The 23,741-nt window shown below is 43.8% G+C and overlaps 1 protein-coding gene and 1 long non-coding RNA gene across 7 annotated transcripts in view; one reads left to right on the top strand and one right to left on the bottom strand.

Annotated features, from left to right (window-relative positions):
- Window positions 1–23,741, bottom strand: part of LOC119178251 (multidrug resistance-associated protein 1) — a 303,221-nt gene that overhangs the window by 130,592 nt on the left and 148,888 nt on the right. For all 6 annotated transcript variants that reach the window (XM_037429456.2, XM_075882282.1, XM_075882283.1 and 3 more), the window contains exons 10-12: window positions 19,079–19,253; window positions 9,005–9,259; window positions 110–175 (exon numbers count right to left, since the gene is read on the bottom strand). In XM_037429456.2, the coding sequence (XP_037285353.1) occupies window positions 110–175; window positions 9,005–9,259; window positions 19,079–19,253 (496 nt within the window). The remainder of the gene's footprint in view (window positions 1–109; window positions 176–9,004; window positions 9,260–19,078; window positions 19,254–23,741) is intronic.
- On the top strand, window positions 20,054–23,368 carry LOC142783195 (uncharacterized). Its single transcript, XR_012888416.1, has 3 exons — window positions 20,054–20,510; window positions 22,143–22,315; window positions 23,000–23,368. It is a non-coding gene; the product is annotated as an uncharacterized LOC142783195 (long non-coding RNA).

Genomic DNA, 23,741 nt, shown 5'->3' with positions numbered 1-23,741 from the left:
AGTTGTCGTGAAAAATGGGCCACGAAGATTTCATAGCACTTGCTAGACTCTGCCTTTACATACGCACAAGTAATACCACCACACGACACAAGTAGATTGAAAAGAGTACCTTAATTCCATTTAGAATTTCGCTGATTAGGCGCATCCGCTTGTCCTTTAGAGCCATCTGCTTTTCCTGTGATGTAGAGAAAAATTTTTTAAAAAGAATAAGTAACTACAAGATTGAACATGTTGAATCAGTAAAAGCTTTACAAAAAATAAGGTTCACCTGGACAATCAAAAACAAAACACAGCACTTTTTCCTGTATAACAAGTATTTACTGCTTTTCCAAACTATTCAGTCAAACAGTAACAAATGATAGTAATAACCATCCCACCTTGACTGTCTCATATAATTAAAATTTTTGTAGTAATTGATATCAGCAATATTGTAAAAATAGGATATCTGTCATTCATAGCTGGCAAGGGCAGTCCCCAGTGGCCTACTAAAATTTGATGGAGACCATCTACTGGCCTGTTAAAAGCATACTTATATCATACTCACAGTTATATTATAACTTATATAGTTGCAATAATAGCGCAGCAGACAACAGGGGCAGATGAATGAAGTGAGTGCGTAGCCATGATGGCGAGTGCGGCACACTCTTCTTTTGCCTAGTGGCGCTTTTTGGCCATCCGTGGCCCTTGTGCCACAAAACTCCACTAATCACTTCTTTTGCCTACTGGCACGGCAGAAGCACCACATGCTAGCAGCATGCACAAGAAAAGTGTTCTGCACTCATCGTCATGGCTACAAGCGATGCTGACTATAACACTCTCAGGCTTAAATACACACATATCCCCGAGAAAGCGTGCAGGAGGACGCCTGCTGGTTTGTTGTAGGTTCTGCTTCTGCCAGCGGAGAGCTATCCTTTAATCCATTTTGATTTTTTTCTTGTTTACATCTCAATTACTACAAACAATGTCCTCTATATTTCCCTTGGCTTGATTGTGTGTTGGTTGTCATTACTGTTCATCTTAGTTTTTTTTTTTTTTCAGCAGTAACATATATCAACAAGATTCCTTTTAAAACAAGTGTTTCAGGGAAAGGTATTTGGAAAACTGCTGTTTCTAGTTAACTTGCAGATCTTCTTAAAGAGAAACTGAGCCATTTTTTTCATTATTCATTGGAAGAATCGAGTGAGACTGCCCAGACTTGCCGCAACCTGTCACAGCAGTTCCTGGGTGGAATACAGCTCCTCCGCTTGAAGACAAAAGGTATGCCGCTCGCATTACAGTCAAGGCGTCGTTGATGAGTTAGGCGTAGCCTAACTGAGCCGGAATATACGACGAAGACCGGAACCAATTGGCAATGAGTTCGTGTGGTTTGTACAGTGACGGTTTCTAGTATGACTACGACGACGGTACCACTTCGTCGGAGCTTTGACGGTGGCATCGAAACAGTAAGAATGTTCTACTATTACGGTATCGCATGAGAGTGGCCACCAAGACGCCATCTTGGCTAGAGACAAATTGGGGATAAGGATCGAACTTGTTTTGTATTGAAGTTCGTTACGGTTCACTTGTATAGCAGATTATTGAGTAAGTACTTGTCTCTTTTTGTGAGTTGATTCTGAGTGTCGATTGTTTGCCATTTTGTGTAATATTAAAATGAGTTTGCCGCGTTACAGCCAAATCATGTCTCTCCCTCAATCCAACCCATCGCAAGCTGTCCCAAGATAAGTCCGCGACACATTATCAATAATGACGTTTTCTATAAAAGGTGTGGGGAATGAATACAGCTTTGTATGGGTGTTGATTTGCCGGTAATCGGTACAGAGCCTCCGTGAGCCATCTTCTTCGAGAACTATACATTTAGGAAATGCAAACGATGACGTCGAGGACCTTATGATTCCAGCGTTCAGCATTAGCTGTAACTCTTGTTTCAGGAATGTTTTTTTTTCATGGGATCTTCTATAGACTTTCTTTCCCACAATATTCGTGTCATGAAGTTAAAAAGGTACTTCGGGTACGGGTGCTAAGGTTGGATATGCATCCAGGCATATAACCTCCGGAAAAACTGTCCACACATTACGAGCACATTTGACAGCTCTCATCTACATCGGTGTCTAGATAGACGAATTTATTTCTAGAGTCACTTCGTCTTTCTAAGAAATGTTCATTCTCGGCTTCTTCATGTCGGGTCTTGACAGTAGGAATGAAAATTTGATGTCATGCCTGACCAGTGCTTCTATCACGAAGTCTTCCCCAGTCAAATGTGTATTATCTCTAGTCTAGGTATGCAGTGTTCAATATAATTTATTATAGTTTTAATTGTTACTATATTGCCTTGTCACATCTCCTGTTGCCTCACCATGAGTTCATTAATCAGGTTCACGGAAGCTTCTGTGTCAGGTAATGAATTGACTTTTCTTCCATTTATAATCAGCGCAGATTAGAGTCAAGCCCGTTTATAACGAACATGAGGGTGACGCGGCATCCGTTCCCTGTATCTTGAAGTTCGTAGTAAACAAAACGCAGCTTTAAAAAAAAAGTTGTGAGTGAAAACACAAACTTTTTTTTGCTTCAGAAAGTCTGTGATGCACCTGTTTCGAAGAGCACAAGCAATAAGGGCGGTTTCGAGTTCATTTAAAACTGCAGGGTGCTCGTTCGCCGAGGTACGTGGCATAAGCTGCACGAGGAACTCGCTTGAAAGTTTCGTTGTTCTCGCAATCCAATTCCTCCGAATCGATTTCACTATGCACTTCATTCACGATTCTCTAATCCGTGCACGGTCCCGCAGTGTCGGCATCATCATCGGCCGTAATTAAACCATAGCAACAGATGTCCCACCGGCTCTCCCACGTCGGAGTCGACGACGTGCTGCCACAAATCGCCGCCGCAGTGGTCCTGATCAGGCCCTACGTCAACGAAGTCGGCCTCGCGAAAACAGTTTCCCGCGCATTTAGCCATCACCGCTGCCCACGAAAGATTCACCATCTCCACAGCTGAATACCGGGACGCCCGAAGTGGCAAGTTGGCTGCCAAGTGGTCAACAGCTTTGAACAAGCGCTCCGCCATCGTGGCACCTAACATGCGGATTACGCTCAACCTTAGCACTCACACTTTCGACGTTTTGTTGAGCGGCAGGAAAAAGCATGCTAGTCCTCCTGTTCGCCATCTTGACCACACACGCACACCGAGAGCGAGCAAGAAGCGCACACGCAACATGCATGCCAGAACGCGTGGTACAGCTCTGGGCTCGTTTTCTGTCAGAAAACGAAACTACTTCGAGCCAGCGTGGCAAGCGTCGCGGAGCGGTGGAGACGGGCGAAGGGGTTGTTATCAAGAGAGGAGAGCAGACTTGCAAGAGGAGGGCAAGGAGTTGCGATAAAAAGATGGAAGGATGCGGCGGGAGGGCGACCTTGAAAACCAAAACACACGGGAAGGAGGCAGGTTAGGTAACTTGCTTGAAAGGTTCGCAAAACTCACACGTAGAAAACCTTGAGTGCCTGCACGCGCCGAAGTCAAAGCACGGCCGCTTGGATCGGTGCGCAGAATCGGCGGCCGGGGTCAAAAAATCGCTTTGTTGCGACGGCGGGTTTGCGTGGTCTTACGAAGTTCGATATTTCGCGATTTGTTCCGCACAAACTAACAGCCGTTTTCGCGCATCCGCACGGGCGCGGAAGGCATGCTGAGTTGAGTGCGAAATGAGCGAGAACAAGTCCTAAACACGAAACGAATCGCAAATAATCAGAGTTGGTGGGGTAGCGTATGTACGTGCACTAGACGCAGACTATCGGATACAGTCGGTGGCCGACGATGTTGGCAAATGGTTTGGTCACTCCAGGCCGGCGACGCCAACAACAGTACCAGCGATCAAAAACAGGGTAGATGGCCGACTGGTCTTCCAAAGATCAGTGGCAGTGTGAAAACACTGGCCTCGTCTGGCGGTGCGTGATGCTTAGAGTAGCGAGGGGACAAAGGACAGAGGGGGGCATAACAAAAAGCAGTTGGGAATGACGGAAGGAAACAGCTTTCCTTCCTCCATGGGTTGGGGAGAGCGGCAACTAGAGGGTCGCGGAGGGAGGGTCGGCGTTTAACAATAAAAAATGGCAGTGGCTTAGCTCAGCTATGCCAGGATACACGTAGCATTAGCAAAGGTTCAGCTGATTATTCTTAGCTTTCCAGATATCATGCTTACAGCTGTTCCAATGACACACACGCGGTATACGTATTATGTGGCACATGTATATTTATTTGGCGGGTAACTACTTCGGGATCCAATGAGTTAAGCTTCTCCGCTCTACTGCACCATTGAGCAGCATTTGCACTTTCCTTCTCCATGGATATACCACAGTGGCAAACACCAGTCAGAGGCGCTATCAGGCAGCTCCAGTGCAGTGTCAGATGGCGACTGCACTGAGAAGGCGCGCGCGTCGGCGTCCATATGTCTACCAAGGCTATGATGGCACTCCTCTGGAAAGCGCACACTAGCGGCGGCGAGTCGCGCGCGGCCGCAGCCGAGTGCGAGGGAGGTGCCGGCTCCGGTGCGTGACACCACTGATTGTCTGTGCAGCGCATCGAATTGCACGCACACAGGCGGCGAGCCGCGCACGGCAGCGGCGAAGTATTATTGCGCATGCGCAGACCAGTGCCACGCGAAATTGGCTCAGCGAAGCCAGTATAGCTAACGCTACAAAATGTATGGGCACCTCGCCGATGTATGTATGGGCACCTCGCCGATGTATGTATGGGCACCTCGCCGAGATTTAAGCGGGGCCGTTATATGTGGGCTCGACTGTATAAGACGTTCGACTGAATCAAGTAAACAGCCTTCTCATTTTCGTTACACAGGTGGGGCTGTCCACTCACACTTATTCATTTTTTGTCTCCAGGAGGTCTGTGTTACTAGGACGACAGTACGAAGTGGTACTTCTTGTGGTGGCTGTCTCTGCTAGCGCTCCATGGCAGAAAATCTTGCTAAATTGGTCCACTTATGCTGTGCGGTGTGCCCAGAGGGTTCATGGTAAACGTGCTTAAGACATCCCAATAGGTCTTCAGCCGTCTTGGATTATCTTATTTGCACTCCCTTTTGGCACTCCTTTGTCATACCATGGATGACAAAAGGCACAACCGAAGATTCAGGCACCTGAGGGTCTGCTAAATGCAACAGCTGCCTCTTCTCGTCAAAGTAATCTATTAGTGAGCCTGAATGTTGTTTGAAAAATACAGCTCTGTGTTAGCGATAGACGAGGTTTTGGAGAAAAGCCGATTCCGCTGATCGCAGGAATCGTTCCAGTGATGTAATCTTTTGGAGCTTATACCATTTCTTGGCATTGTGAGTGAGGAACAATCTTATATTCTGTACTTTGCCTTGTGACATCACCTAGCTATTCTGCTCGCAAGCATATTTGAAGAATTTCAGTCAAGTAAGACAGATGAGGACATCCCATCGAACACGTCCGATTTGACAAAGTCATTTTTGGGACCAGTGTTAACACTTGGAGTCTCCAATTACATAGCAAGCAATCATCTGTGTTGCTCAGTGTTTAGCATCTGCACTTGCAACATTTGCTCTGTAAGCACCACAATGGGCTGGTTAGTGTCATTTGAAAACAGCTTGTCACTGGTTATCTGTTTGAAGTGCTTATCATAGTCGGACATCTTGATATTTATTTGCCACATACCTCGGCTGATGAGATCAGCCTCGGTGACATTTCCCTTGCTTGCAATGAACTGCAGCAGGCTTGCCGACATTGCTGACTCCTAGAGTTCAACCTGTTAGCGGTGTATGACATGATGTACGGTTGTCCTGCAGCTGATGTAGCAACTCCTACTTGTATCCACATTCTGTCGAGTTGTGCCGCCAAGTGTAAAATAGGAATCCAATCCAAGACTGATAAACTGTTGTTAACTCGACATTCGATCTTCGTCTTTATTGTTGACACTCTTCTTCTTCTGTTCGGGACACTATACATATCTCACATGTTTAAGGAAATGGGGGCGGATACGGCCTTAATGTTGATTTTAAGGCTGACCGTAATGTGAGACAGATGTGATGCTATGTCAGCGAAGGATTAATGAAACACTCGCTAAACATGCTGTCCATTGAATCTACCTTCGCATTATCAACAGTGCAGATGCACACCTGAGTCAGCCGTTGATCGAATTGCTTAGGAAAGCGAAATGTCTACAGCACATATACCTTATGAACAGGTGAAGCTCAATACAGTAGAATCTCGATGATACGATTACGGTTGTAGTGACACGTATCCCGAAGGAGTACGACCACTAGCGTGGGTCCGGTCTTAGCGAGCCGCAGGGCATGCGTTGATCGTGGCCGTGGCGAGAACACGATACTGCTCAAGACCGCAACACTTTATTGTCTGTGACAACAACAAAACGCAGTAGAGCCCGTTGCAAAGGCGCGGCGAAAAAGCAAATGGGCTTATCCACGCCACGGGCGAAAAGTACTACACAGGGTGTCACGAGCACGTCTCCGTGGTAAAAGCTGATTCGCGGAGACACTGGGACCAAGGCCTGGTTGCTCAAGCGAGGGCAAAGGCGCTCGCGTTGGCTTCGGAGGGAGACGGGTCGTCATAGCTTGGCCACGCACTAGGAAACCGTACCGCCTTTCGCTGAGCGCACGCAAAGGGGAAACAAAAGATAAGCGTTCGTCACGAGCGCCGTCAGCGAAGTCTGACGAGCCCCAAACATCGGGAGTCGACGAACGAAAAAAGGAATGCGTGCTCACCGTAAGCTGTCTCGGAGAATCTCTGACTCACTCCCGACGCACGTGCGCAAAACCTGTCGGGAGACCATGCGCGGCGCCACAGTCGACATTCGCTACCCGGTGAGAGGGGTTAAACGTCACTCCTTGCTCTCCCAGCACGGCAGACAGCGGAGAAGGGGAGTCATGTCGGGACATGAGAATGACAGAAATAGGCGGCATAGCCAGCGCAAATGCAGCGGACTGGCCTCAGTTTCCACATGGTTGATGCGAATTTTGTAACGATACGAATTTTACGGTTTTTTTTATGGATTATATTATATAAAATGCACCGTGATTCGGTGTTATACGAATGGTTTTCCCAGCCACTATGAATGATATGAATGTGCGATTGACTGTTGCATGCCAGCAGCACAACGCAGCTGGTCAGTGGAAGGAAGGCCCGTTCACTTTTGACTTCGAAGTAAGTGAATGCGCCAAAACTCGCCGGAATTTTCCTAGCTTTGGTGGCCGGAAAAACCCGTCGCGAGGTCGACGCGAAAAAATCGGTCCGAGACCTTTTTGCTTCACGGTTTTGGCTTTAGCAGCTGCTTTATCTCTTAAACCAGCTGCAAATCAATATGGCGGCAAAGGCATCGGCGGTGGCTCGTGTCGGCGCTATCGCAAACTACGCGCGCGGCACGTCAAAGCTCACGACCTTAAAAAGAATGCGGTTGTCGAGAGCCTGGTTTAGATTACAGTCGCTGATAACACCAGAAGTAGAAGGTGCAGCAGCAGCAAGTCAGCTTGCCCAAATGTGTCTTGCTTTTGCACTGCCGGCTGAATTCGTCGCCGCGGCTGTGTCCACTCGTGTCATTTTGGCTGGCGTGTCTTTTGAAATAATGTTAGTAAAGGTCTAAACTGCTTCTTTCAGCGCTTTGTATGGATAATTATAACTCGGTACGGACTTCAGTGCTCAGGAAACGGGCGAAAAGGAATGAATTCTCAAGCGGCGATGGCGGGGGTGGCATGTATACGAGGGGCAGAACGAATGTGAATGTTTTTGGCGGCCGCAAACATGGCTTTCAGGCCACGCTGGCATTTTCGCCTGAATTCTCTAATGCCAATTCTCCAGGACTCTTTCTTTTTCAAGTCGACTTCGTAGCAAAGTTTTTCGGCTGCTGAAACCGGGATGCCAGTGAATTTCCAAAGATTTTGGCTGCTTTCACTCCGAATTTCAACTGCGAACCCGCTGCGCCAGCAGCATGAGCGAGAAAACCGAGACTTTTTTCAGCAAAATGTAGTTGCCAATAAAGTCCTTCTTTATCATTTTTATGAACTTTAAGTTGTTTTTGATTCATACGAATTCGAGCTGATACAAATATTTTACGCACTCCCTTCGAATTTGTATTATCGAGATTCTACTTACCAAAATATTCCCACGTGTGTCTCCTTCTATTTTGCCACTGTGAGCTCATTCAGTTGAAAGTCTTATTGTGATTACGAAAACTGTCTTGTGACAACCTCACTGCTGATGGAAAAGACACACCGACTGCCCCGCGAAACAAGCCAAACAATATGAGCCAGTGGAGACTTCTCCCTCCTCCACACTGATGTACCCACAAGTGCGACTTTATTGAATTTGTGGGGTCTTGATATGGCGAATGAGTACCACGCCACACTCTTGGAGTGAACGGATACAGAATACGCGGACGGTACAGACCAAACAATACACATACATTTATTTAACTAATTTATAACGACGATATCGTCCGCCGAATCTTATATCAATTGTAATTAGAACGCTACCATACAAACAATATAACCCAGTAACACACAAAACACACAATAACATACTAAAGGCGGCGTCACCAACGCTTGACTTACCACGAGGGCCCCCGAAGCGCAGGCACGCGGTGTCCCGCGCCGAGGAACCACGCTAGAGACAACCGTTCGCGGCCACCGTCACGCGCAGAAGAGACTCGCTCAACTCTCGCCTGCCACCCTGTTTTACATGTCTAAAAACTACTTCTTTAGCACACAAACTTGCATCTATGGAAATTGTCAATACAAGTACTCCAATTTTAAAAACACCTTTGGTGCATTCATCAGAAAACACAAATTCAACAGGGTCCACAAATTGTGTGTGCACACAGAACAAGGAAATGGGCACTTTTCATGACAGTTGCCTAGCTAGTCTGACATACTGTTGAGTAGTTACTAAATGTGAGTGAGAAAGTCAGGCAGGTCAAGCTAGAACACCAGATAGGCAAAACTTGCCAAGCACTGAGTCATTAATAACTGTCCCTGTACCTGGTAGCGATCGCAGAGGGTGGCCACATAGGTGGTTGCCAGCACAGCAGCAAACATGACACCCAGCGTGGCCAGACACGAGGCTCCCAAGTAGTGCCACAGTAGTACAAGGGTGAGCACAATGCGCAGCGGCACTGTCCAGACCTGGGTGCTCAGGGTCAAGAATGAGCTCACCTCCTCCACATCGACTGACATAAAATTCATCACGTCACCGGCCAGGTAATGCCGGCGTGCACTCGGTGCCAGCCGGAACACCTGTTAAGAGTCAAAAAACACAATTTGTTTCACTTGAGGGCACAGGGTAGCACAAAACTGTTTTTCAAAAAATGACTTTCCTTTTTCTTTTTAATTCGGGAAGCATGTTTATTTCAGCACATTTTTCATATTCATGCCTTTCTTATGAAGTCTTTTTGGTGGCTGAGTAGCAGTTTTTCTGAAAAAAAGTAGTGGTTGAACACGTACACCAGATCACGCCTTCTTGAGCTCACTCCATGCTTACTGTTCATTTTTTTCTTATTAAAGAGACTTCTGGTATGAAAACCAAAATGCAAAATAAGAAATTGTAGGACAACTTTTGCATACTTAATTCTTCAGCCAAGGTAAACCAAAAAGTAATGTGTGCGTTTCATTTTTGTGCTTGTGTATCGAAGACATCTGTTTGAACTATTCTAGTTCCTAGCTTCCTTACACTTTGTGTCTGTCGTGCCGGTCGAAAACTTGAGATGCCAGCGGCAAGGAAAACATTCAGCAAGTGTATGTCAGTGCAGTGCCTCCTCTATTTTTTGGAGTGTGGTAGCAGTAATCAGGCAGAACAATAGGTCTCCTAATAAATCTTCATACTACAGTCTACTATGTAGCCAGCATTTACAACCCGAGTATTTTATATATTATAAATAGTGGCGGTTGGAAACTACCTGTCACGTTTGGCAACATGGCAATTAGAATCACTAAACAGGAGCGCGCTGCATCCAAATAGTCAACAAATCATTCTATCAGTAGCAACTCTGCCTCGCGATCACTGCCGTGCACAACACTGGCATTACGCCCCGAAGCTGAATGATAGCCCATGGGCACCACACAGCAATATGGCCTCTACTCTGCTCGCTACCGAATTAAGATGCCAGAGGGAAGAAGACAGAGCTGAGCAGCTGGATATTAAGGCTACAACAATCCGTCCATAAATACGCAGACAAGCTCAAGCAACTGACCGCAGGCCGCATTTTTCATGTCTGTCACCTTGGCTCTGATTGACAGTTGGCATTAGATTTCAGACTTTAACAGCGCCTGTTCAAAACATAGGCAATGATCCCAGAAATCGTGCCACATATGGAGCTGTTCTTGTTTATTTCACAATGATTTCATTGTTTAAGCTCTCAAATGGTGAAATCACCTGCCATAGTTCCTCATTTTCCGACACTTGCTTTTTCTCAGTGGCAACAGATGTAATGCTTTACGAATGAAACGGATGATGACCCATATTCCTGGAAGCAGTCTAGTGGCATTTTGTGCTATTTAGTGCATGAACTCCTAGCTTGTGTATAATGTGCTACCCCACTAGAGAGTAGCAAGCATCGATGAACATTAGGCGCCCAAGTTTTTAATACTATCTCCTGGCAAAGGCTTCTCTCAAAAGTCCACTTTCAGTTAGTCAAAAAAGCAACTCTTAATCAAGCGAACACCACTTTGACAAAACGATCTTCCGCAGATTACTAGCATGAGGCTGGCTATCTGGTATCGACCTAACAGACGACGCACCAGCGCCTCAATCAAGTAGTCGCAAACGACATATGCCTTTGAAATGAGCTGGGTGTCCAGAACAAGTGCATCACAATTCTCGTTTCCAGGTTTCCGTTACACCTTAAACAATGCGAATACAGCCAAAAACCGAGCCGCATAGCAGCTTTGAGTGCAGCCACGGGCTTCGTTTGTGCGAAAGAGGATGCGGCGGCATCTCTACTCCAGTTGCAGCGCCCGGCGGCGAAACGCCACACTAGCACTGACGGCCGCTTCCTATTGAAATCCGCTCCTTCGCCCAGGCACTGAAAAAATATAGGAGGCGCTGGTCAGTCATAATACCGTGCATTTATAATATAGAATAATTTTTGTAGTGTTACAAATGGGGTATTTGCGGTATCCCACCACAATGGCAACGTGGCCGTCGTTGGTCTAAGTCAGACTTTTCATCCCAAAGCAGAGCAAGACAGAAAGGTTTTGTAAAACAAAAAAGTAGCAAATGTTATAGCAAGAAATCAGTGAATATAGCAGGCATAGTAAATATAGCAGGTATAACACGTTGTAGCGACAGAGCCAGCCAGCACGACCAAGTAGGCTGGGGCGAGTCTTCTAACAATGGACCAGTACAATCATGAATCAGGCGTGCCGGTGAGGTGCTGTGGGCAAAACCGTGCAGGTGGGCAGGTGACAAGCGCAGCCAAGAGGAGGAGCGGGACGCACTCATGGCGAGGCCATAGGTCACTGTCTGTTTGCAGGTGTTTGACCCTCGAGGGGGCGGGGGGAAATCTGGCCCAACACCATGCAGACGAGTTGGTGAAGTGCACAACTGTAGGTCATCAGTTCCTTGACCAATGGCAGGTGTTGGACTCCGAGGGTGGAGGAGAGAGAAAAGAGGGTGGGGAAAGAGAAGCTCTGGCGTAACGGTAGTAGCAAAATTTTCATTTTGGAGCACTTTGGAGCAGCCAATTTCCCATAGAGAGAAAGAAGTCACATTTATATTCAAGCACTTGAATTATTACTATGACACTCTTCGAAAAGGTAAAATTATTTTTATTCATTGCAAATTCTTATGGAGAAAATTATCTCAAAAACACTCCATATATATGTTCACTTGATAATGCAACAATAAGAGTGTCATGTACTTGAGTGTCCTCACATAACTTCTCCAGTTATTTTCTTTTTTAAAAACTAGCAAAATAAACAAAACACTGAACACTAAAAATAGTACTTCATGAAATAACACTTTAAATTCATCTGCAAACAGTACCTCAATGCTTAAGATTCACACTGTCGTCAATGTATTTCCCCAAGACTACTGAAATGCGAAAGCCAGATATTTTCCTTGTCGACCGACAGTATTAACTGAAGCTATAGCAGACAGGGACCTAGAAAGAGAAGAGTATGTGCTCTTCCTTGGTCCCTGTCTTCTAAACACTATGGCTTCACTGAACCAAATGGTCTCTTGGGCCAATAGTATGCCATCACTTGACATCGCCTAGCTGCGCTTTCCGGCACTGCTTTCCCTCTTCATTGAGGCCTCTCTGTGCAGTAGCAAGAGCACTTTCCCAGTACTTCCAGGGTATCACTTGTGCATGCAATGGTGTCCTAAAAAACCAAGATCTGCTTTATGCCGAGCATTCGTGAAAGCGTTAGAAAAATGCGTTCAATGGGGGACAACACGATTCAACAAATTTTCCTTTCCTTTTACAGGGAAGTTGCATGAGGCAGGCATATTTGTCAGCACCATCTAGAGAGCAGTGCGAGAAATGTGTATAGACTGTTAACAGCCCGGCCATTACTAACATAGCTGCACCACATACCGAACTGGCCTCAATCATGTCATTCATATTTTTGCCATGCACCAAACAGCTACACTGGTCATTCATCTTACAGACCGGAAAGGCTCTTCAATTTTTAACTTCAAAGCTGCTTAAGCTATCGATGCTGCATCAAGCAGAACTCCTCAGGCAGGGGTAAAATCCGTAAACAGGGGCTGTGTTTTGACAAGCGGACTTGAAGGCTAGAACAAAACTCATTTCGTTGGCGCTAGTATGTCTGCGCTTCGTACCTCCTCTATCAGAACAAAAGAGGGGAAGAGGACCACGTTGGATACGTGGGGAAATTGTATGAGTGAAAAGGAAACGGGTGTTCTGCGAAGAAAAAAAAAAGAAAAAGAAGGAAGCAGTTGAGAGGTGAGGATGTACATGTGTCGCTGAATCACGATCGTGAGAAGGTACAGGTATCAATAATAGGTTTGAAATTTTTACACATCAGGCCTAACTCACATTGGCTTCCTATGTGTATGTACCATACCAAATAGATTCAAGAGCTCCTTTAGAAACGTTTATACCTACTGGCTGGAGTGTACTGAACTTGTGAATAAGGTACGACTCTGTACATTTGCCCTCTCTTGCGGACCAGAAGTTTGAAGTATGTAGAGTATGAGGTCGTCAAAGTTGTGTCCTGCTACATTAAAATGCTGTGCATTGAAATTCTTTTGGTAACTTTTGCCATCTCTGCGCGATGACCGATTAAATAGTCATCATTTAATAAACAAGTTATACTTGTTGTAAACTTGATTTCCTTGTAACGCTTACTACGCTAAATGAGAACAGAAAGCAGAAAGCTCACTTCGATCCACGAAGTAGCCGTATTCCCTTATAACAGCCTTTGTTGAGTTATGCGAGATTAGATCCAAAGAGTTAGCTGCTAGCCTTACTTTGTGTAAAAATAGAATTTGTTGCTGTTGCTTTTCGCGCTTCGCCTTTAAGTTAAAAAATTTTTTTTTCATGCTCAGCTACTGACCCTAGAAAGCTAGGAACACACCTTGCAGGGGTACGATACCACCTGTAAAGTCTTTTGTGCATGGTGGCGAGCCCATGTCTCGCGGACGAGCCACATTAAGGTTTAACCGCCAAGCGAGAGGTGGTGTTGTGGGCATGCACGTTTATCACTATTATTATTATTAAGGTTAGCACAGTAGCGCCAGCAGCGACGCTTGGCGGTGAGGCTGGTGGGAGCACATGAGACATGAGAGGCTCCCTTTTGCGCAAAGTGGCTGGTTGTCTTCTGACAGGGCCCCGCTGGATGCCGCGACTGCGGGCCGTTTCCCATGAGTTTCTCACCGTGAATTGAGCATCGGTGACCTTGCCTTCGCATTATTTTGTATTATGTTTACTAAGCGAAATGGAATAATGCATAAGGTTATTAAAGATTGGAACTCGCTGAAACCCACCTTAAGCACTGAATCATCCATAAACTTGTTTATAGCTGCGATTGAAAGCGAATTGCTTGCCTCGCAAATCGCACTAACATCACATCATCAATATACAAAATAAACGAGTCAGTGTCATACTGCTAATACAAAAGTTTTGTTTTTATGGTTGTTATTTTCAAGTGACATGTTTTTCGATTAGTTTATTGTTCATATTATTTGAATAAGTTGCTCAATAAAAATGCCTACTTGTTTTCCCTACCCCATATTACAAATGCATGCATTATCTTTTCGCGGTCGTTTTCAACGATAACCTAGTTCATGATTTTGTTTTCCTATTACTAAAATTGTTTTGATTGTGTGTTCTTTAACGGCAATGTACAACCTATGATTTGCATGTCATTTTGTAATACTGGCTTTTTTGTGTTTTCTATCAATATGAATCTGTGTAAACAAATATTTGTTTTCATATGCCTTCCCTGCTATAATCTCTGATGAGACTGGCAGTATTGTTAAATAATAAATAAATAAATAAATAAATAAATAAATAAATAAATAAATAATAAATAAGGTTGTTTTAGTGTGTCGCTGGTGACGTACTTGATTCGGCTGATGGTATTGTCATTGTAAAAGTAGTTCAATAAACGCTTTTGTTTGGTTGGTTAGTGCAGACGTGTGCAGACGTGTGGCATAGTGCAGACATTTTACAGTGGCCTGTCCAACACCAGGGCCATCAGCGGCAGGCCCTCTAGTGACAGCTGTACATATCAAAACAGAATTGAACTTGGAAGCATACTTTATTAATAAGGCATTTAAAAATGAGAAGCAAGATATTCGAACTGTAACCCTAAAACTCGCAAACTCAACAGGGCAGGGCCTTTAGAGGATATTACTGCAAAAGCAATCAAAACTCAGATGGGCTGGCAGAACAAAATAACAAAAAAAGCCTTTCAGATGAAAATCAATGAAGTATATTTGAGAAAGAGTCAACGCGTTCCCAAATTTGCATGTAAAATTTGATATTGCTTCTTAAATTTATGGCTACTTCCCAGATATATCATTTCGTGATGCTTAGAAACAAAAGTGACAGTATAGTTATTACTGAACACTGCTTTAATTGCATGCCGTGCAACTTCTGAAACGAGCTTTTAGCAGGGTTTCTGGAACAGACATTAAACGATGAATAGCCATAAAACACTTTCTCGCTACCGAATGGCCAAGGTGTCACGAGTCTCTGCCAAGGACGCGTCGTGCCGCAGAGCCAGCTTGCACAATGGAAGCTGCATTAGCACTGATCATGGTGTCTTGGATCGGGACGCATGTGGAAGCACTGTTTGTTCAGTGAAATAATTCTTGGTCTGTGGTTGTGGCTTAGGAGGCCCCATGTTCAAGATGCGCATGTTATGATGCAGCAGAGGTATGATAGTCAAAAATAGATCAGCATGGCACAGTAAAGTCAATTTGGTGCACTTTGTAGCAGTTGACAGAGCTCGAATCACTGGCATATTTCACGGCAACAAATACAATTCTCTGTAAATGCGTATGTATGATTGTGATGGTCATCGCAAGTTAACCTAGCAGGCTCTTCAATGTCGAAGCTTTCAGCCTTTCAAGAGTCCTTAGAGGAGGAGAATCATGAGCAGGCTGACAATGGGTATGCTTTAGTTACCTTAGATATTACTTGTGATGGCACTGACAAAATTGCACTTGCAGATCGTGCGGTGTAAGTGTTGAGCTCTTCGAAATCACCTCGCAGCATCTTTGTTGTATTTGTTTAGATCTTATAAATTGCCCCATCGGATGCTATTCTTTCATTTAATGGCACCATCGCATGTGCCACTACACATGAGCTAGCAGCTAGCATGAGCTTTGCTTTTTCCTATATTGCCTTGTTGTTAGCGCACCGTGAGCCATTTTTTATATAAGTGCCATCTTTCCCTTTCGTTATGCCACACAGATCAGCCCAACGTCACTCACTGCAGTTGAAAAAAATCGGCCACAAACGAGGATACATTAATAATAGACCTGATCTAAAGTACAAAATGACGTGAACAAATTCTCCTACAAATTCGCACCAGCAATAGGTGCAAAGGCATATCCCGTGATTCGCTGCCAAGTATAATCACCAAGCAACTATAATCAAATTGCTATCAAGCTCAAATACAAGTTTTGCACCATTTTTCCAGCATACAATTTGATTCACGAATGTCATGAGTGTATGCGTGAATACTCACAGCAGACATATGAAAAATTCTGAACAAAGACAGCTCAAAAATGTTTTCCACGCTACCACAATACAATTGTTCACGCCGACCATTGAGCTTACTGTTGCACTAAAATACATAAGCATCATGTAAGTTTGCTGTCAGTCTCTTTAAAGCAGGGGTTCTCAAGCAGATGTGTGCAGACCCCAGGGGGTCCTTGGAGCCATTTTTGAAGGTCCACAAAAAGCACAATTAAAAAAGAATGAAAAACAAAACCAATGAACTTAGAGAGCTTTCGAGCTTTGTTTTCAAGAGTAGAATGCGATAGCTAAATGAGGCAGTGTACACATCGCTTTCAACCATAAACAAGAAAAGGAATGTTTATGTGTGTAACACTGGCTGTTTCAAACCCTTCTAGAATGCCTAGTGCAAGTGGAACTGCAAAGTGCTTACTACACTACAATTCATCCTTTTGCAAATTGGTGAATTACCCTCCACGTGTTACATCTGCACAGCTGCACAGTTCGTAATGAGCCGGCAGCTTTAAACCACCTAATCGTTGCCCATTTGGAATGCTTTGATGCCTGGTACGATTTTACGATTCTGCCATGCAATATTACATGCGTTAAGGAGAATCCGCTAAGTATATGACGTTCCTGAAGCATTTTTTACGAAGCAGTTTCAAGCATTGGCATCGCTTCAGAGTAGGAGATTTGCTTGCCACGCAAAAGGCCTGGGTTCGATTTCCACTTGGACTGAAGATTATTCTTCATTCATTTATTTGCACTTATCTCAAAGTGCTGCTTGCAGACAATGCCGATTTTTTGCTCACAACCAACGACACCGACACTGACACCGGTATTTCTGCAAAACAAGCTCTGTTACACTCTCACATCAGCAACATTTTTTTGAAGCACACTACGTCTCAAAACAACAGCACCTGCTTCTACAGGGCAGGTTTTATCATATCACACCTTTACATTGTGGTGGGGTCGACTTTAGTATCAGCTTTTGCCACAAATCAAGATAACACTGGTTCAATGCTGAGATGTGATCCACATGACAGTGGTGCTGGCACGAAAATGCCAGTTCGAACTTGCAATCAGAGCCTTAAAAAACAGAACCACAGCGAGCACTGAGGCATTTTAGCTGAAGCCTGCAGAAAAACATGGTGTTTTGACAACATGGCTTTTTGTAATACACTCGAACCTCATCATACCATAGTTGGACTGCACCTTACATGAAAATAAGTTTGTTATATGTGAAAATTTCTTATAAAAGTTTATTCCTAACACTATATCTATTGCACGACTATTTTTCATTTCCTTCATTATAACCAATATTTCGCTATATCCAGGTTTGAATGTAGTTTCATACAACATATGCATGCGAGCATGCTTTTCGGGGCTTGCAAACTTGAATGTCGAATGCGGCTATAATGTGTCTGTAGACTGTGCACCTTATTGACAAGCAGTCGAAATTGAATTGGTACAGCACTTTTGTTTGAGCGTCGTTTGCCAGGTAGTACTGTCGACGCAGGTCAAGAGTGCGTAGGCCCTGCACTGTGCAGTGCCCTGGCGAAATTCTAAAGGAGTTCAGCACATTCACACAGGCTAAATTGCCATCATTAAAAGTGAGAACAGCATCAAGAGTGTGTGTTTTCAGTGTTTGATGTCTGAGAAAAATGTTTTTTGGAGCGCGCTCACACACGACGCTTTAACGACTCGTTAGGGTGTTGAGTTCTCCCAGAAACATTTGGCAAGCAATTTAGGATGAGCTATTTCCAGACAATTCAGCTTAACAGCCTCAATAACAGATGCTGGAAGGTTCACCAGATGCTGGAAGGTTCACGAATGGTTCACCATTCAATGGGGCTTTGTTGAATTTACACCAAGTTTCGGCGCCCTTCTGGGATGCATTGATATCCTTTGATGCCATGTGAAGATGTGTGGCCCGAACAACTTTTAGCATGCCCTCCAAGCTGGCTTTATTTCTTTTAATGGCCAAATGACAATTGTTTAGGTGCTTACCAATAATGGCACTACTAAGACGTCCTCAGCCAGACATAGATTTCCTGACAGAAAGCTTGATGTCTCTGCCTTCTTTCGTTTTGACAGTCCTGGGCCATTTCTTTTCTGAACGTGCCAAATGCCCTCCAGGTTGCAAACTGTAACCTTTTTATATGATTATGATGCCTGAACTGCAAGGAATCCCTCGCTACATAAGAATAGGAGCAAGGCAAGCCGCCACACAAATTTCTATATATGTCATCTTTAGAGTGAAAAAATCCCACTGAAACGAACAAATGCCACTGTTTCTGTTTAGGAAGGTTATTTTGTGCTTAACTAATCGTTGTTACCCACTCTGCAGTGGCTTCTCTGGAATCAAGAGTAATGTCAAATGAATAAATACCTTAATTAATACATAAATAAATGAGTAACATTTCTGAAGAAAGCAACTGGCCTATAAAATGCATAAAGTAGATATATGTGTACTAAAATATTATCTCCCATGCTTTCATGACATAAATAAATTGTAGTTGGTATGCTCAAATAATTCATGGTGCTCGACACACACACACAAAATAAAACCATGCTACGCTATGTTCATCGTATTGTGGCCAAATGCAGAGAAGCACATACAGCACAATAATAAAAGTAGCTGTAGGAATACACTTGCTCACAAAAAAACTTTCAAATAAGAAAATGTAAGTGCAGGTGCTAAGCCTGAAGACTGAAGAAAGTGAAATTAAATGAAGGCACTCGATTTGGATCAGCTATCTTACAATTTACACTTTGACATACTAAGGCCATTAAAAAGAACAAAACAGTAAAGAATAACACAGGCACTGCCCTTTTGAATACCATTTTGCAATCACTACAGAAGCACTGCACGTCTAACAATCAAACGAGATGGCTTTACCTTTCTGTAGAGGGCAGCCAGTAAGGATGATTGAGCTCTGAAAGCTGCAAACTCTGTGAAGTAGACAGCATGGGCGTCCAGCACCCCGCTCAAGAAAAGAAAGCCAGCATAGCCACAGGCATACACATAGCCATGCCATGTGTACTCTTTGCTCTGCACAAATGTCAAGATAAGGCTGCAAAAGACCAATGCAGCAGTCATGAGTACCCAACAAGGTCTTCCTACGGCTTGGTAGAAAAAAAGGTTGCATACTGAATGAATGCAACCTTGTGACAGGTGGCTGAGGCTCTAACCAGGAATATGGCAGGCCACAGCAAGATGGACCTCAATGCTTTGGACAACGGTAAGGCTCTAAAAGCACTATCCCAGGGTACACATCTACATGTCAACGCGACGGCGCCAAAGAGTTCGTTTTGCAGAAATGTTGGCGCTGGTGTCATTGGTTGTGAGAAACCATTCATTTCATGTGGGAAGATGCAAATAACATAAATAATAATAAACTAATAAATAAATAATAATAAACCCGAGTTCTTTGTGTGGCAAGCAGGTGTTCTACTGCACAGCCACGCGCCTTCTTGGGAATACAGAGAAAATAACTTCCTCTGCTTGGAAATGCAGTCGAAGTAACTTTCATGCTTTACAAACACGTGCATCCTGCATACGTGCTTCACAATACAACATGTAATATCGCAGTAATGATGCGTGGTGTCAGAGCACGTGATTATTGTAACAACATCGTGGTTTAAACTTGGCCACCCACTACAAAAGGCACATTGTGCCTAAAGGCCACAACAAAGTGGGTGCATTGCAACTTCTAAAAGACCTCGCGTGCATGATTGCCCATTACACAGAATACAGCAACATGTGAAAGCTTCACTGCCACAAGCCACTTTATTGATTACATTGCAGTAATCCACGATTTGAACTTCTCGAGTAGCATCATACAATAAAAAGCATGCACTAAGTGCTTAAAGGCTGGTGCACACCGGCGACTAGTCGCGGTCGCGCGACCATTTGCGACTGGTCGCAAGCAGTCGCGAACGGTCGCAAGCGGTCGCAAAGCGACTGTTTGGGCCAGTCGCTTCCTGACCGATTTTTTGGTCGCGCGACTGCAGTCGCAAAACAGTTTAACCAATCAGCGAAGACCAGAAGTGACGTCAGCCTTTGTTTACGTCCGGTCTCCTCGTATGTTATTTTTTTTTCTCGTTGCGCTTGCCTACCGCCGTGAGGTACGAACGACACGTACGTTCCTCCATGGATTCTTCCTCGCATCAGGCGAATGCCACCACGGCCAGCTTTGGGTACTCGGCCGAGCTCCTCATCAACGCGACTAAAATGTACCCATATCTGTATGACAAGCGGCACCCTTCTTTTAAAGATCGGACAAAGAAGGACCGGGCTTGGGCAGATCGAAGCATGTTCGGCATGTCGAGTAAGTACCGAGATTTTTTGTTTGAGTAGCTATATAAGCAAAAACAGGTGTGTACTGCATGGCTGGCGTTGCCAATGAATGAACAATGAAAATATTGGTATTTGTACTGCAAGATTACATGGTTAGTTTGCATGAGATGTATTGACTGTGATGTATGCGAGCGCAGTTGTGTGCATGTTTGTTCTCGCGACTTCCCGAGTTTAACATCGAAATCGACGTGACAGAACATTGTATAGCTGATAATAAAGCTCAGACATTCGAAATACTGCTCGCAGTTGCCAACTCACTTGCGCATGCTCCTTGCTGTGTTTGTATGTCATCGTCTGGCCAAGGGAATGTGTGCTTTTGTGAACGTGCGGCATTTGCAATGCATAATATCTAGTGCGCGGTGAGGGAGGGGGGGGGTTACGCTTTAATTTTGCCTATGCATTGCAGTTGTGCTGCTTTAAAAAAGAATGCAAAGTAGCTTCTGCTTTGAGCGCATTTTGTGCACTCCACAGAGGAGCGTGTAATTAAAACATAAAAAACATGTTTAGCAGCACTCTCAAATGTCCGGATTTGGGAGTCAGACATGCTGTTGATGCCAAATGACATGCAATCGTAAAAAAAAAAGATATGGTAGTGTTCTAGTGGCTGGGCGAACACTGAAGGAAAACACAGATGGGGGAATTTATTCCTCTGTAATGTGGCCCAAATCTAATCCTCATTTCTTCACAACTGTTCCTTTCCTCTCCCGTGTTTTTGTCTATTGGTGCCTTTATATTTTATTCCCCGAGGTTATATCTCTCCGCTTTCAACTGTGCCTCGTTTTTGTTTGTTTTCTTTGTTTCTATATTTTAAAGTCAATTTTTCATGTCTGCTTCTATGTGTTGGTATGTTTTCATGTTTTGGTCCCTTTCTTTTCCTATATTTTCCTTCCTCTCGCTCTCTCTATGTTACACTTTGAGTCATATATTATGTTTGTTGCATTTCTTTCTCTCGAAAATTGTCATCTTGCTCTAGTTAGTTTCATTCTTCTTTTCAAGTTATTTAACATGTTTGCTTTTGTTTGACAACAATCGCTCCCGCTGTACACGACAGTTGCGCTTGGCCTATACCAAGGGTATATACGCACCTGTGGAGTTTTGCGCAATGCAGTAATGCTTAGAAAGCTTCACTGTGAAGGTGATAAGGACATCATGTGCTGGTTCATGAAATAGACTTTTTGCAAGTGAACTTCAATTTCCGACAGTATGAACAGCCTCTTTGTTACAATAGCTTGGCAGACATGCTTACCTTCAAGAAACAGTGTACATAACTCTTTGCGCAACTAATCATTGCGTCAGCTGTGATGTCGTGCACATGTAGGTGGACGGTCCAAAACACTAGGTGGGTAGCATTTCTGGAACCCTCGGCTGCAGGTTCCCTCAATCATGTCGTGGTTTTGCAATGTTTAAGCCCCTACCAATAGTTAAGTTTAGATGGCATGCGATTCATTTTGTTGCCCAATATTCAGATTTCTAAGGTGCTGCAGCCGAAATAATCTGGGCAAAGAAAATAAAGACCGCTCACAATTGTGCTGAAATAAAGTAGAAAATTTATCAGCGATACAGTATGCACAATACATTCCTACAGCAAGGGTTTTGTTTTCAGGTGTCCTTGTTGAGAAACGATTTAAGAACCTGCGTGATATCTTCAAAAGGAAACAACACGACATACGTGAAAAAACAAAGAAGTGGAGCCGCAGCAGCCGACATTCCAACAATAAAATGGCCCCATTTTGAGGCCATGCTTGAATTAATGGAAGGAGAGTCTGAGCCTGTGGCGTAAGTTCAATATTAGCTGACTATTGAGTACTAAACAAAAAAAAAGTTGATTTAATTCACATGACTGTAATACATACACATAAATACTCACATATCAATACTCATAAGTACACTGCACATAAACATAGAAGTCCCAAGAGGTAATTCACATTGGGCATGCATGTGATCATGAACATGATGGCAATGGGCTGTTTTGATGTCGAATAACTGTGGCTACAGCTACGAAGAATAACTCAGTGCATCATTCTTTCTGGATACTGTGCAACATGAGTGCCATTGACCAAAGGTAATGAATAATGCTTACCGTCCATTGAACAGAAAATGAAACGTTTTGGTTAGCATAGCACAATGCATCAGCACAACGCAAAAAATATAGCATACCGTACAAGTGGCACGTGGACAGCTTCACAAAACAGAATATTGAAGACAGAACAGTAAGAATGAGAGAATTGAGTGTACTTCTGTGTCATTCTCGGCTCTCATTTATCAAAAGAAGGAAGGCTTAATACAAAATCTAAAGAGATCGCTTATTGCATGTGTCATGAGGCTGTTCATAGACAAGCATTGCACATATTCATTACAAGAATGCAGCATAAGTACTTATATTGTAGCAAAACAGTGAAAATGCTCTAAAGATGCACACGATAGCACTGACAGAATCACATAGTGCATGTTCTCTTGCAGCAGCCACATCACAGCAGAAGAGGCTAACGAGAGGTGAGCATGCACAAAAATTTTCGGTACCATGTGCATGCACTTGAAGCTGTACACGCATGGACTTGAACCTAGAAACATTATTTTTTATTACTAGGTGATTGTACTTTGCAAAATTATCAAAAATACAAACGTGCTTGAAAGATGGTGTTCAGGTCGTTAGCTTGCCCAAACCACTGCATTTTTTTCAATACATTCAGCACTCAACACTGAACAGAAGCACACCGGAATACATGAGGGCACAGGCATTGTTTCTGTGTGAATGTGGTTATTTTACAACGTCAAATATTTCTGAAAAAGCAAAGTATTCATCAGCGACAGGCTGCAATTACTTTTACTTCATCTCCGTGACAATATTGTTACGGGAGATAAACTGATGTTTTTATTGTGGGCACATTTATACTAAGGCAGACAGAACCCATGTAACTACCGTAATATTTAGACGTTAATATCAGAACATCACCACCCTGTCCCAAAACACGAGTGTCCGTTTCAAAGATCAAAAACCCATTTATTTCTCACAGAGAAGTAGACCCCCTATTGACACATTTATCTTTTAAGTGTGCTATTTAATTTGCTTCAGTTGCTCTATATTTTTTTCTTTCTTAGTGCCGAAAATCACAAACTTAGCTCAAAGTCAGTGCTCTGTCTTGTTTCTTCTGTTTCTACTTTGTCGTTCTCACACTGTTTTTTTTTGCTAAATGGTGCTTTA

The sequence above is a fragment of the Rhipicephalus microplus genome, chromosome 2 (assembly GCF_043290135.1).
Source record: "Rhipicephalus microplus isolate Deutch F79 chromosome 2, USDA_Rmic, whole genome shotgun sequence".
In the NCBI taxonomy this organism is placed as follows: Eukaryota; Metazoa; Arthropoda; class Arachnida; order Ixodida; family Ixodidae; genus Rhipicephalus; species Rhipicephalus microplus.
This window is presented reverse-complemented; position numbering and strand designations above follow the sequence as displayed.